Source organism: Amia ocellicauda, chromosome 10, assembly GCF_036373705.1.
Source record: "Amia ocellicauda isolate fAmiCal2 chromosome 10, fAmiCal2.hap1, whole genome shotgun sequence".
Taxonomy (NCBI): domain Eukaryota; kingdom Metazoa; phylum Chordata; class Actinopteri; order Amiiformes; family Amiidae; genus Amia; species Amia ocellicauda.
This window is the reverse complement of record NC_089859.1, coordinates 12,304,134-12,319,304: the sequence shown is the minus strand read 5'-3', so window position 1 is coordinate 12,319,304 and position 15,171 is coordinate 12,304,134. Positions and strand designations below refer to the sequence as shown.

Here is a 15,171-nt window from a genome sequence, read left to right as displayed (position 1 = left end):
ATCTAATGCACCTTTTCCACTATACACAAACGAAAACAAGAAAAAGTACCTAGAGTCCGACCCTGTGCTGACTGTCTGTATACACACCCTCCCCTCTCCAGCTATAGACCGAGCACTTTGCTGGCAATGACATCACAACCAAACATCGAGTCCCAGGGTCCCATTAGCCCCACTGACAGTGCCCTGTTCTTTGAGCCTGCCTAAACTGCTCTCTAATGCCCTTAATTTTCATTCTCTAACATTTTAATCCTAGCCCTCTTTGATGAAAGGCAAAGGAGGTTAACTCAAAGTCCCTTTGTGCCCAGAAATCCCTCTGGCAGTAAGTTCAAAGGCGGGAGTAGGGTCAGTGCACATGACTGCTGCAATGGAGAGAGGGAACGGAGGAGAAGGGGGGCACGAGGGAGTTTAAAAAGGAAAGGTCCCAGTTCACAAAGGGGCAGAGACCCACACTGCTCCAGACAAGTATATTTAGATGCCCTTATTGAGAATAATTAGCTTCAGAAGACGGAGATTTCCATATTATCTGTCGGCCACAGGGAGGGGAAGGTCAGCTGATGTGCTCTACAGCAAAGGGAAGTTAATTCTGTGTGTTACTACAGAAAGCATATACATTACAGAATGCAGAGTTCCCCCCCAGAGTTTCATTCAACAGGCAAAAGATAGTACATTGATTAATCAATTAACAGTTAATGAGAACACTATCTTAGCATTTCACCAACTGTAACGTAATTATAAGGACTGCATTAATTAATCTTAACCAAGTACACCATCCTAACAACCACAAAGTTATCTAGGGGCATATCTTGCACGACAGTGAATAATAAAAACATGTAGGTTACAGTATAGGTGGCCACTACAAGAGCTTGTTATCCGATAAATGTGTGTGTGGGGGGCGGGGGAGACAGCTTGAACTGGAGTGGATTATTGATTTTCATTTTATGACATGAACTGTAGGCTCTGCCTTATGGCAGTCTCTTGTCTATATGTAGCCCAACTCCACATGATATTTATTCTGTGGCAGATTGTAATACAAGGCCACATTTACAATTCACTTCAGCGAAACAGCACAAGGACGTATATTGTATTATGTCATAACAAAAGATAATTCCTAGCTAAGGAGGTATCAGCATGAGCAGAGAGAATAAGGTATCAGAGCATCAGGCTATGGGTCCTGGACATCATATACTAGATCTGGAGGAGTCATGTGCTGTCAATCATAGGGGCAAGTCTTACTGGCACTACAGTAGCGGGGTTTATGTTGAAACCTGAACATGTGGGCAAATTTTATATTACATGCATCTCCAACTGTACAGAAGGATGCCATGCACAAAACACCACGTTAATAAAAGTCACTCATGTAAACACACAAACACAAATGCAATGAATTCGGTTTTGAGGAGCGAATGTAAAACATTAACGCTGTACGTAAATATATTAAAGAGGCATAACAAAACTAAAAGGTATATTATATTACAGACATTTTCAGGGAATCGCTCACATTACGCGACTGACACTGACTGCACTTAGTACATCCTATCAAACGCATATTTAAAATGACATGTTCGTTTCCTATAGACCCGAAACCCATCGAAATGCAAATACATATTCATCCTAAGCAAAGTCCCGAAGATTAGCGAACTCGGAGGGGACACCGAATCTGTTATTTCAGAAACGTCAGCAGGGCGAGGACAAATGAATGGGTAAGTTCAGTCGCAAACCGAGTGATGTCAGCAAATTCCCAGCTCAGCTCTGGGACTCAAACTTGCCGTGAAGTTTCAGAAAATGTCGACTTTACTTTTGAATGCCGTTTTTCTGGACCCACCGGCACACATCGCCTCGAATCCCATAACACTGTTCAGCTACTCACATGATCCTGCCAGGCGTCTCTCTCTCTCTCTCTCTCTCTCTCTTTCTCTCTTTCTTTCTTTCTTTCTTTCTTTCTGGCCCTTGTGAAAGTCCAGACCCTGGGAAGATCTCACGGCAGCCTGCTTCCCTACCCTGCCGGGGCAGCTCACGGTTTAAATGCCAGTAAATGTTTGGGGATTTCCTAGCGCTCTTCTCCTTCCATTGGCCAGCGTGGGCGAGTCACATTTTTTCCATAACATTGGCCAGCAGATACACTTAGGGAGTGTCGTTAAATTGCACAGAAATCACAAAGCAACGTGGACGTAACGCAGAAGATAATAGTTGCTTTCTTCGAGAATTAAACTTTATGCGCACATACGGTATCTCAGTAAGTAGATATACTAAAGCGATGACGGTAAAACCAACATAACTCAGTGAAGATTGTGCAATTTATATTTGTAGCAGTACAGTACAGCCACTTATCCCATTTAAAAACGATTAACATGACATGGAATGTTAATTGTATATTTGATAACGCGATGCCTATGGAAAGTATAACATGATTTAATTCGTTTAAAGAGCCACGTAATTTGGAGACCGTCCCTGCTCTTATCGGCCGTCCGATCCCCGCCGACACCGGGCAGTTTCGGGTCTGTGGACTCATTACTGCGGGAATCCGTCATCCACTGAAAAACAGATAAACCAGACAGAATTGAATAAGGTCAGTGATGTGCATTGCATAAATACAGGTGTGCGAGAAACATTTAGGGATGATCTTATTCTGTTGCGATCTTAAATAGGTATCGCTCTCTATATGGTAGCATTTTGGCAAAAAACAAATATTAAATTCATCGCATGTTCAAAATATATAAAACATTTACATTAAATTAAATAAAAAAATACTATCTTCCCATACCGGGAGTCGAACCCGGGCCGCCTGGGTGAAAACCAGGAATCCTAACCGCTAGACCATATGGGAACTATATGAAAACTTGCACAAATGCATGCTTTTTCATAAGATTACAGTATGGCATTAGAATATAATACTTCAATCTAGTTTCAAGGACCATTTATCCTTCCGCAATCTTTCTATTAAATTAAATTAAAGCAAAGCGTCCAGTCTTTAACGAAGGCAACCGGATGAGATTCAAACTGCTACATAGTGGTATACATGGTCCACTTAGTATAAGAGCAAGACAGCATTCAAGTGTTTTACTTTCATTTACCTTAGGGTTATTTTTGAGGGAAAGTCATTTTCTAAATCTTCTAAAATAAAGCAGTTTGTATTTACCTAGCAGAGGGAAAGCCCTTAAGCACGCCTTCTCAAGTGTCTGAACGACCCGTTTCATCTACTCTAACACAAAGAACAATGTAGTAAGCGACCTCTATTGGTAAATTGGAAGAAGTACAGGAAGCCATTCATTCGAGAATGTCGAGACCTTTGTTCCAATGTAAATAAATGTATCGAGTCTGGAAGAAGAATGCAGCGTTTATAAACCGGTTTCGTGGAAAATGTTTGGACAGGGGATTCCTCAACAACGCCACTCTTTTCCCTGTAAAATAACACTAATACAATGGTTCATGCAGTTGGGTGAAGTCGACAAAGATTTAAATAAGTTAATTTGGAAAATATATTTTTTAATTTAAATACATGACCACAACCTGGATGTTTTGTTTTTTTCATGCATACAAAACATCCATGTTTCTCAAGTTAAGGAATGTATATATTTACTTAAGTTACTCCTGAATTAATCATGCAAAACAATTGAAAACATGATGGCTTCATTCAATTTATAAAACCATAGCGTGTTCTTTATTCAAGTTTGTTCTTGCCATAGTGAGGCTGATCTTGCAAGGATACACAGATCCACTAAGATCTAAAAAAAATGCCACCAGATTATTACTTGAAAGAAAACAGTCCTGAATGGTTTTGTTGTTCTTACAATTTCATCACAATATGTACGTTAACGATTGGGGGGGGGGGGGGGGGGGGGTCATTACTTTGATCAAATGTTATTCAATTAATATACACTTACTTTCATAGAATATTCAGAAGAACCCGGCTTCATTTAATAAATTTTACAAACATATCGACCAATTTAGACAGTGAAAAACGTACACAAAATAGATTCTTGTCATGCATGAAGCATCTTTCCTCTCCCTCTTATCAGGTGCACTTTTGTCAATATTATTCCAATCCAAAAAGGTGACAAAGCCTTTAAAAGTTCAAGTCCTTAAATTAGTTACATCTGAGATTTTCAAGCCCACTTCTAGTCCTCGTGAATATTGAAGAGTTTGGCCACTTCATTGAGGTCGGCATGCTCTTCTCCATCTTTGATAATCTGGAGGAGAAAGAAATAAAAATCAGGAGCTTTTAATAATGAGATAAGGATAATAATGTAATGGGCATGCTTAATAAACCTTTGCATGTACACTTTAACATACATACATGCATACACACACACACACACACACACACACACACACACATACACACATTACATATAATCTTAAAAAGCTACAAGCTATGGTCCTCACCTTCCTGGCAATGGGCATTCTGTTGAAAACATTCCACAGTATGATGCCCACCACCACTTTGTCCCGCAGGTAGAAGATGACCCCTTTGCCATAGTCCTCTCCCTGCTCTGGTACCTTTGGGATGGAGGGAACCTTGGCTGGCACGGTGGCACCACTGGCTACCGCCTCAGTCTCACTCTCTGACCTGATTCCGGTACCTAGAATAATTTCCCAGCAAGAGGAGGAACAGAACTAATTATACTAGTGGACGAGAGGTTTGCCAGCAATTCTTTAATAACTTGGCAAGACAATCCTGTTTTCCAAAGGTTTTCTTCCTGGTTATAATACCAAGTAGTTTACTTATTGTTCAACAGGATTGGGGATATTTCTTCAGCACATCAAACATAAGTTACTGTCTCCTGTTTAGACTGATGTACAAAATGCTTTCTAAGGGAATACCCATGCTCTTATCGATTACATTACCAGATTCCTCCGTAGCTGCTTTGGGGGTGTCTTTTGCAGTGGCTTTGGCAAAAACTCCAACAGTGGGAAGGCTGCTGTCTACAATCCCAATGGCTTCATAGCCCACATCAGGCCCAAGATCACTCCTATAAGACAAAATGACAAAGCATTTGAATTCTGTCTAAATCAAAGAAACAAAACACTAAGACTTTAGGCCTCCTGAACCCTTTCATAACCTTGAATGCTTACAGTAAATATGTCCTGGCAATTTAATAGTTGTATAATTGATGGATATAGAAAACATGTTTATTATCATCCTGATCATAAATTGTTAAATAAAATAATTAAAAAAGGCATTCCATAATTTAAAATATACCACCCCCTACAAAAGAAATGTATCCATTACTTCTTTGGATCACAGTTTCCCCAGATTTTCCATCCTGTCTTTGTTTAGCAAAAAATCCCTGGATCCACATGATAACCTCCTTACAGGAGCAGGATGTCTTACCAGAACATGGACTGGTGCCAGTAGGGTTTGTTGGCTCCGGTCATGTTCTCCCCAGCCAGCCTGCCACTCACCACGGCATGATCATGGTGCTCAACCCGCCGTCGGCCCAGTTTGATGTCATAGAAGCAGGCAGCATCACCAGCCTGCGATCACAGCATAGCGATATCACACTCAGCAAACCAAACACTAAATTCTTGAATTTTCATATCTGACTACACATATTGAGGGCTGATTGTTTTCTTTCAAATAACTTTCAGATTTCATTTTTCATTTCTTTATAAGCTGCTAGTGTTCTTCAATTTCCCATCTTGATATTTCCAGCCTGCCTGCCCCCAGCCCCTCACACAGACATTTTCAAAACTTGGAATTTTTGGAACTCAGAACATAGACTTCTGTCAACTGCTGATCTTCTGTATAAACACTTTAAAATCAGCACAGCTGGCTTCTTAAAACTGTTTAAAAATGCTGGGAAACAAAACCTGGAAAACTACAACTTACCACCCAGATGTTAGAGCGAGCCTGCAGTTCTGCGTTGACCCTAAACCCTCCGAAATCGGAGTCCACCTCTAGCCCCGCAGACTTGGCCAGCTCCACACTGGGCTCCAGCCCCACCGCGGCCACGATGTGATCAGTCCTCACCTGTCCCAGCCACAGAGGGATGTGTGACACACAGCCTCATAGTACTTAGAAGAGCGGCCATCTTTACCATTGCAGTTTTTCAGCACAGATCTGCTGTCTCACTACTTCAACAGTGCTCTTTTCCTCAGATATATCATGCAGTTAAAAATGAATACATCCTGTTGTTTTTTCCTTTTACATTTCAGGGATGTTTGCCATATTACATAATGTTCTACCTTTTCCAGTTCCCTCAATACTCTGAAGCTGCAGTATTTATGGGTTGATTTGTTTTTACGAAACAAGTTAAGTAGTAACTACGTTGTTGATGAGATTAGATTTCAATACAAGAGTATGTGAAAACTATGCCTGACTACCTCCCACTTTCTCACTGCCACAATCAAAAGCTGCTCCAAATGTATCTTGAACCTGTAAGATCAGCTCAGTCTATCAAAACACCTTTAATACAAAATAATCAATTTATATGATTGAGAATATATTTGTTTGGGTTTCTTCAGGAGATCAGTGTAGGCCTGATGTAGATTTACACACTCACCACTCTGCCATCCTTTAGCTTTATTTCCACCTTGTCATCTTGATAGCTCACTGACTTCACCAGGGCTTCTGGCATGACGTTAACCCCCTCTGCAACAGGAGATCAGAGGGGTGAAGATTTCACAAAGGACAAGAATGGATTGCTCTACCCAACACTAGCACAAATGTATAATTCTACTGCTACTGATTAGACAATTCCCTCAATCTTGCAAAAAACTGCCTCCTCCTCACCTCTTCTGACTTTCTCAGTGGTCCAGTTACTGAGATACTCTGGCAACACCTTCCCCATGTTACCCCTCTCAGGAAACATCTGGTTCACTTCCAAACTAGAGTCTTTTGCTACATAATTGGATTTAGAGAAAGAGGGAAAGAACAAAAAATATGAATAATGATGTTGGAGACTCTGCATGGTGATCTTGTGGTGATGCTGTACATTTTATTAAGTCAGCAGGTGAAGACAATAGTTAAAATATTTTTAAAAGATTAACAGTAGTCTCCCAGATTCACAGACTTTATATTGTATGTTTTACCAGAAAAAAAGCAAATTCTACACACAATTAAAAAGTATGCAATCCCAGGAGACACAATATGTTGTTTCCCTTTCAGAAATTCATGCATACACTTTCCATAATTCATAATACATTCTTAGAAGGTTGAGTGTCCTCAATTCCCATCTACCTAGTACAGGAAACAAATTGTAACACCTCTGAAAGTCCTTACACTTATAAAACTATACATTTGATCCCACTGTTACAATAAGCTACCTGTGAGTTGTATTATTTAGTGAAAAAGATTAGTGCTTTATAGCAGTGCTACAATCATTAGGCCAGTGCGACTGCCTCAAAATTGCAAATTCACCGTGAGAAGAAAATATAGTACATTTTAAAATCAGGCCATATGTTAAATCCCAGATACAACATATGGATTAGAAAAAGTTTACTCAAATGTATTATTCATTATACATTATATTTTCAGATATATCACTTTTTAAAACCATACCTCTCCTCCCCAATGCACAAGCCAATTCGCTCCCTAGAAAACCTCCACCGATGATTGTGATTGATTTGGCTTCCCTTGAGATTTTTTCTAAGGACTTGAAATCATCAATCTGAAAACAGGAACAGGAGTAAGATAAAAAACATTTACCAAGAGGCAGATACTTCTGGATACAAACATTCAGAATGGAGAATCAGAAAATAGGATGTACAATCTGCTCTCAAATTTTTTTGCCAGCCCCTGTAATGTTTGAGTTGCAAGTCTAACAATAAAAGCAACAGTTTATGCTCATTTTGAAAGTCAACCTGGAAGTATTAAAATATCCAATGTAACAAAAATATTTCAATAGGGAAAAAATACCTTAAACTAATACAGTATAAGAAATGCACTCTTCCCACTGTTTTGTTAGTGTTTGATTAACATACATATTCTGATTACTGAGGAGTAACCTACTGGAGTACAACCAGTAGACCCTATCAGATCCAAACTTGGTTCAAAAGTAGTTTTGCTTTAGAAGTAGTACAAAACATTATACACCGATCAGCCATAACATTATGACCACCTGCCAAATATTGTGTAGGTCCCCCTTTTGCCGCCAAAACAGCCCTGACCCGTCGAGGCATGGACTCCACTAGACCTCTGAAGGTGTGCTGTGGTATCTGGCACCAAGACATTAGCAGCAGATCCTTTAAGTCCTGTAAGTTGCGAGGTGGAGCCTCCATGGATCAGACTTGTTTGTCCAGCACATCCCACAGATGCTCGATTGGATTGAGATCTGGGGAATTTGGAGGCCAAGTCAACACCTTGAACTCGTGATTCATCAGACCAGGCCACCTTCTTCCATTGCTCCGTGGTCCAGTTCTGATGCTCACGTGCCCATTGTAGGCGCTTTTGGCAGTGGACAGGGGTCAGCATGGGCACCCTGACTGGTCTGCGGCTACGCAGCCCCATATGCAACAAACTGCGATGCACTGTGTGTTCTGACACCTTTCTATCAGAACCAGCATTCACTTTTTCAGCAATTTGAGCTACAGTAGCTCGTCTGTTGGATCAGACCACACGGGCCAGCCTTCGCTCCCCACGTGCATCAGTGAGCCTTGGCTGCCAATGGCCCTGTCGCCGGTTCACAGCTTTTCCTTCCTTGAACCACTTTTGATAGGTAGTGACCACTGCAGACCGGGAACACCCCACAAGAGCTGCAGTTTTGGAGATGCTCTGACCAGTCGTCTAGCCATCACAATTTTACCCTTGTCAAAGTCGCTCAGACCCTTACGCTTGCCCATTTTTCCTACTTCTAACTCATCAACTTTGAGGACAAAATGTTCACTTGCCGTCTAATATATCCCACCCACTGACAGATGCCATGATAACGAGATTATCAGTGTTATTCACTTCACCTGTCAGTGCTCATAATGTTATGGCTGATCAGTGTATATTGGGTGTACTTCAATGATGAAGAATCAAAGTGTTGATATAAAAAGTTCCAAGTCAACTCACTTTCCTGAAAAGTGTTGTCCTCTTCTTCACATCCTCCCCTGCCCTTTCAATGGCATGGAGATTCCTAGGACTTCCACCTTAAGTTAGAAATAAAACGTGATTAGCGAAAATAGGAACAAGAAATAGAACCCTGTTTCTCAGACAGATGTTACCACAAAATCAAGGTTACAGAGTTGAGACAATAGAGATTATTGATTACTGCTCTTTTCCCCTCTGCTTTAGTTTTTGTTGCCATGTTATTTCTTCTAGTCATACATATAAGTTGTTTTCCTAATTCTAAGACATTCCAGGATCTGCCTCAAGTAAAACCAATGCAATCAGGGTTTTACGATAAATGTAAAATAAGTAATTGATTTGTAAACAGCAACAGTATTCCACTAAAGGCACACAGAATTATATTTTTAGCATCAATCAGATGCAGATTTTACATAAGCGGTATTTCCTTCAGTAGGTAATTTCTCAATTATAAATAGAACAAGAGATAAGTATGCAGATCCGGACCAATAACTTCAGCCATAACAGACAACCTGGCAGAGGGCTTACCCGTAGCTATCAGGCACTTATCATAGGATATTTCGGTGCCATCATCCAGAGTCACTTTGTTCCCTCTTACATCCATGTACAGCACCTATCACAGTGCGAAACAGCATTTAAACCAGGTCAGTGAAAGTTAATCTCTATGGTAAATATATCCCTCTGAAATGCATCAATTATAATAAACACAATACAGACCTTTTTGCCATTTAAAACTGCTACTCCTCCATTCTCTACTTCAGGTAAATCTTGAGGCTTGACATAGAATGACTGGGGCTGGAAATAGATACTACACACACACAAAACAGCTATGTCTGTAAATAGAGGTCTGAAATTGTACACCACACTCCTACCATATTCCTGGATTTGTGGCCTAACCCACCCCTCATACATAAAAAAAAAAAAAACACAGTAATAGATATGTCAGTTGGAATGACAAGCTGAAACAGTCCCCAATAGCAGATCAACAGGAGTACCTTCTCTCTTTGCCGTTCCACTGTTTAAACTGCAGTGTGTCAGTCACATTGGGGTCGTCAGAAAACCAGAGCTCCTTGGACAGAGGGGGGCGCATGTATGGCAGACTAGATTCTTCAGAGATTATCAATACCTGCCCAAAGATTAATCAAATCAAAAACAAAAAACTGATTGAATTAAAATTAAAATAATAATCCTGGCATGCATAAGGGTAAAAGCTCCCATATACAGTACACATATCATGACCCAAAATGTCTCCACCTTCAAAGCTGTTATTTACGCACAAGGTAGGGCGGAAACTCACCCTGGCACCTGGATCCCGTGCTCGAATGGACCTGGCAGCAGCAAAAGAGGCAGTGCCACCCCCAATCAGAAGATAAGGCGCATGAGGAGGGATTTCAGGGCGGGACACAGCAGGACTATCTTCTGGAGCTGCAGGGGAACAGAATCTCTTTAATTTTTTTAATGTCCATCATAAAATGCAGTTCCCATCACGGCAACTTATGCAACCTGAATGACCGAGGAGCATTGTAGCACTGTGATCCACCTCCTCTGGAAAACTGGGACAAAAACATGTAAATAAAGACGGTTGACTGAATCATTTTGTGTTTAACAATGAAAAACGAAGTCAGCAGCAACAGCCTTCGCAAAAATAATCTATTCTACATCCAATTGTGACAAAGAAGGAATAACAGTAGGAAAAATACGAAAACTTTCCAAGTGCATAAAAGCAGGCATCTATTAGTAAGGAGCACTTGTTGAGCTCCAGGAGTTAGTTCGCTCTGTGGTTAGGCTCTGCTCTTACCGCTGGCAGCTGTGGCTGTTGGGGGCTGCTCTATGGACTCTGTTGGGACGGTTTCTGACAGGGGCGCAGACTCTGTTAGTGAAACCCAAAACAACAAAAGTCTCCTTTTGAGTGTAAATGTCCAGCATAAGGGAAAAAACGGTGGAAAAGGCATGCGTGTGACTGAAAAAGTTAGTAAGTAAGCGGTCTCTAACGAACCCAACACCAAACGGAAATGATGAAGTAGTCACATGAAGCATTCAACATGTTGAAAACCAGTGAGTGGAATGCAAGAAAGAGTTGGGTTAATCTTCATTAAAAACTTTCAACACAGTAAAAGCTTTCAATGGAATAAAGAGGTATTCTTGGGAAGATCCATTCCATAGCATTTCAACAAACATAAAAAGGCATCCCCAGTTATAGGACTTCCAGGCAGAATTGGTTGATTTCAAAAAATGAATCAAATGCTTCAGACATATTTCATGAGGATTTCACGAATGTCAAACAGTTTTGTACGTCTTCTTTTCTTGCACTTCAATGTGAACTAGCCGATATAAGTTCCAGACAACCACACGACAACAGGGTTAGTTGAGGTGGTAAAGAAGCATGCTTTTTCCTTCATCCAAGGTTTAAGGGTTAAAGATTATATATAAAAAAAATTAAAAAATAAACTGAAAAGGCCCACAAATGCCCAGAAGAGACAAATTCAAAGTTGAACACAATGCTGGTGCTAATAGTAGCTGTGACATAGTTGCACTTACAAATATGCACAGGCTACAGCAATTTAAAAATAAAACAATGTTTGGTCAGAATTAATGCATTTTGCTTGCTTTTGAGGTGGATGTTAAAATTATACAAACTATGGCAAGCAAAGCATACTGAACTGCTGTGATTTTGTCGACTTCTTTACAAAGATCTGTAATGTCTATAATGAACATCTGAAGTCTTCTCTTATCAAAGTTTGAGAAATTGAACCTTGATCTTCAGAGACATCCAAAGGTGCTTTGCTTTCCAGTGCTGTCCGTTCCGCAGCGGGGGGCTGGGAACTCTCTCCGGGAGACTCGGGGGCTGCCTCTTCAACAACAGCAGCCCCCACGTCCTGCTCCTGAGGCTGCCCCTCTGATAAAGCAGGGCTCACGTTTTCAGCTAAAACCACCACCTCCTCCACAGAACTCGGCAAAACCAGCTCTTGATGGTGAGAAATTACAAGCAAATTCAAAATCTAGGGACTTTTTTTTTTTTTTAATAGATGACATGAAATGCAAAGACATTCAGCATCACGCAAAAGCAAAGAAAGACAGGATAAATTATGATATGTTGCATAACGCACTGGCAGCGGGGGGTTATAAAAGAAAAAAAAAACATCTGTGGTTATTGTGCTTGTAAACTGAAATACAGTAGGCCATCATAAAACTAAAAATAGTGTAGTTATTTCTAATCACAAAGGCTTGTCTGGAAATGTCGGTGCTCACACCTTTATTGTTTCAATATGTGAGATGGTACAAATAAATAGTTTTTTGAATTTTAAAGTTTCTCTGAAATTGTTATTGTGCAAACATATTGAATAAGCAACTTCAAAAGGACAAGCTGCAGACGTTCCAAAGAAGAAAAAACCTCTTGGGAAACTTCAAGGGACTTTTTAAAGAATGAGAATAAAAGGGAGTGTTCCGTTACAGTCTGAAAGTCTACGACAGGTGTACGGTGCATTGTAATGGAGTACTTTAAATAGTTAATTCAGAAGGAAAACAACTTTTCCAAGTGTACCGAGATACAGTATTACTTTTAATTAGTTTGCTGTAAACTAAAGACAAAGAAACTAATCATAATCTGCTAAACTACAATGTACAAAATAAAATTTCAAACTTCAAATCATTCAATATAAAGATTCTTCTTACACTATAGCACCAACTGTGTAATCGAGTTCTTTCCAAAAATCATCACTCACCTTTTGAAGGTTCAGCTGCATGTTTCTCTGAAAAATAAAAACAAATATGCATTTCTTGACGGGGCATATTTTTTAAATAACGCTAATCTGATCACTTAAAAATTAATTACTTAAACTAAATACTCTAAAAACATCCTTAAGGTATATGTATGCAGCCTAAACCCAAAACCAGACCACAAATGTAACCCTAACTTCTCCACTTACCTTTAAATTATCCTATATAATGCTCAGTGTTCAAGCTAAATGTAACCTTAAGGGCATTCTGTATCACTAATTCAAATTTCAGTTACATAATATTCAGATTCAGTCAAATTGATAGATTCTTTAAGAAAGGGAAAATTAGTAACCAAGTGTGTATTCCACCTCCTAAAATTACAGACTAAAACAAAAAATACAACTATGACATGTATTTTCTAAATATATGAGAAACAAAATATTAGAAAACATTACATTTCACCTACCCGCTGGTTCAACCTCTGCTAGCACACGTTCCTTATTTTTTCTTGAGGTAATCTCAGAAATTCGATCTTGGTACCTCTGCTTGTCCCCTTTCAAAAGGTTATATGCCTGCAAAATAAAAGTTTAGTAAAGCTTACACAATGACTAAGAGCATACATGAGCAAGTGTATATCCCTTTTACTTTAGGTAAGTCTTAATATGATTTAGGACATTCTTACCAGGAAAGATGCATACATAAAATGTTCCTTTAAAATCTTATTGAACTTTGCAATATAGGGGATTTTTTAAATACATCAGTAATGTGTATTTTTTGATAAATACTTACATATGCTCCTCCACCAAGAAATGCCCCCCCGACAAAAACAAAATATAGAATATTGTCCCCACTTCCTCTGGGGAGCCCAGATGACATCCGGGCTTTCTGCATTGTCCTCACAGAGCTCTCGCATTTTAAAACTAGATGGGAAAAAGAAGACAACCAGACAAGAAAAAAATATCAGTTCTGCATATTCAAAAAGACCAAAAAAGACAAGCAGTGTTTTTGCTTTTCAGGAGAATATATGAACTACATTTTCTTATTTGGGGGATATTAATATAATTTCCAGATCTTAAGAGAGATTTTAAAGTGTCTTAAGAATTTGGAAGAAAGATAAAAAGAAACCGGAGGACTATATATTGCCTTCACCTCTATACAGAAAAATAAATCAACATGAGATAAATAGGAATTACTGATATCTGTGAATGTGACACCAATTCCAATAATAATGCAACAGTGTAAAAGACAAGCAATTAGGCATTCTCCAGTTGAATTTCTTCAAAGCACACAAAACAAGAATGCTTCATAAAATTACAAAATGAGATGCAACTGAAGTTGTACATGCCTTCCTAGCATCTGGATTTCAAATCAATATTTAAGCGAAAACTGTGAAGCAACCAACCTATGGCACATAGAGGCCTACAGAGAGCCCTCATTGGGGTGTACTGCAGTGTTACTGCCTTGGGTTTTGTACGACCTTGGCATCGTACTGTTCAAAAACACTTTCGAGGACTGATATACATTACACATGCTACACAAATAATAATTCGGTGACAATTATTAAATGTATGCGCTTCCTTATCCGATCAAACAAAAGTCGAGCATTTCAAAGAGCTGATCAGGAGAGGGCCTTTGAAAGTGGCAAAGTTCCTGCTTTCTGTGGGAAGTCAATTATACTAAATAGCTGCGACAAGGTGTAAACACAAGGCCAAAATCCATTGTCGATACAGGTGAAGTTCAACGTAACTCGACCGGGAGACAGCGGCTTTACAATGGGTGACACTATTTTAACACTGAAGTCCTGTACGTCTGTTGACACAACTGCACACTTCACTGACGTTTCTACTGAAACTGAACTTGAACACGGGTGTGCGGCCTGCTAATATTCATTCAAAAGCAGCTGTCTTAAGTCTGTTTCTGGGTTTGTAATTTAAAACTTAGGCTCAAGGTAGTGCACTGAATTAGCTTATCGTATGAGTAAAGTACTAGCGAATAGAAATACGCTGAGCTGATTTAGACCCGGGTTCAAGATCATTGGGACTGGTTGCTAGACAGAGCACATGAGTGATAACTGTGGCCCTTTTTTAAATAACCAATCAACAACATACACCAAGTTCCTTACCTCTGGTAGTGCTTTTTCCACATAACGTGGAGGAGCTCCTCGTCAATGGAGCTAGCTTCTGCCAGAATGCCCTGCACTTCAACATATTTGATCAATGTCCCCGGCACCGGCACTGCCTCACTACAAGTGAAAAACAAACTACAGTTCACCGCCAAATGCACACCGAGTCCACCTCTCTCCCCGACCCCAAACCGCCGAGCCGAGATCTTGTCAGCTCTCCTTCTCACAGAGCACAAGGCCGACCCCGTCCCTCGACTGACTAAACCCCGCCTTCCCAGCCCTGTGGTTGGTTACAATATCTACGAGCTTGTATTGTGATAGG

At 39.9% G+C, this 15,171-nt stretch overlaps 2 protein-coding genes and 1 non-coding gene across 7 annotated transcripts in view; all 3 read right to left on the bottom strand.

The window, feature by feature from the left end:
* Positions 1–2,045, bottom strand: part of elf1 (E74-like ETS transcription factor 1) — a 52,398-nt gene extending 50,353 nt beyond the window's left edge. For both annotated transcript variants that reach the window (XM_066715000.1, XM_066715001.1), the window contains exon 1: positions 1,868–2,045. The gene's annotated coding sequence lies outside the window, so the exon portion shown is untranslated. The remainder of the gene's footprint in view (positions 1–1,867) is intronic.
* A 707-nt stretch (positions 2,046–2,752) lies between these two features.
* trnae-uuc (transfer RNA glutamic acid (anticodon UUC)) lies at positions 2,753–2,824 on the bottom strand. Its single transcript has one exon. It is a non-coding gene; the product is annotated as a tRNA-Glu (tRNA).
* Positions 2,825–3,630: 806 nt separating this feature from the next.
* Positions 3,631–15,089, bottom strand: aifm1 (apoptosis inducing factor mitochondrion associated 1). 4 transcript variants are annotated; one of them, XM_066714993.1, is made up of 19 exons: positions 14,850–15,089; positions 13,517–13,647; positions 13,194–13,299; positions 12,733–12,759; positions 11,763–11,975; positions 10,809–10,880; positions 10,308–10,435; positions 10,006–10,136; positions 9,728–9,818; positions 9,539–9,623; positions 8,996–9,072; positions 7,502–7,610; positions 6,734–6,841; positions 6,504–6,592; positions 5,831–5,971; positions 5,333–5,475; positions 4,846–4,970; positions 4,384–4,580; positions 3,631–4,187 (listed from the first exon to the last, which is right to left on the bottom strand). In XM_066714993.1, the coding sequence occupies exons 1-19, from the start codon at positions 14,932–14,934 to the stop codon at positions 4,116–4,118; spliced, it is 2,130 nt and encodes a 709-aa protein (XP_066571090.1). In that variant the 5' UTR covers positions 14,935–15,089; the 3' UTR covers positions 3,631–4,115. The 4 variants fall into 4 exon arrangements, with proteins under 4 accessions (XP_066571090.1, XP_066571091.1, XP_066571092.1 ...); XM_066714994.1 differs by lacking the exon at positions 10,809–10,880; XM_066714995.1 differs by lacking the exon at positions 11,763–11,975.
* Between the last annotated feature and the right edge of the window lie 82 nt (positions 15,090–15,171).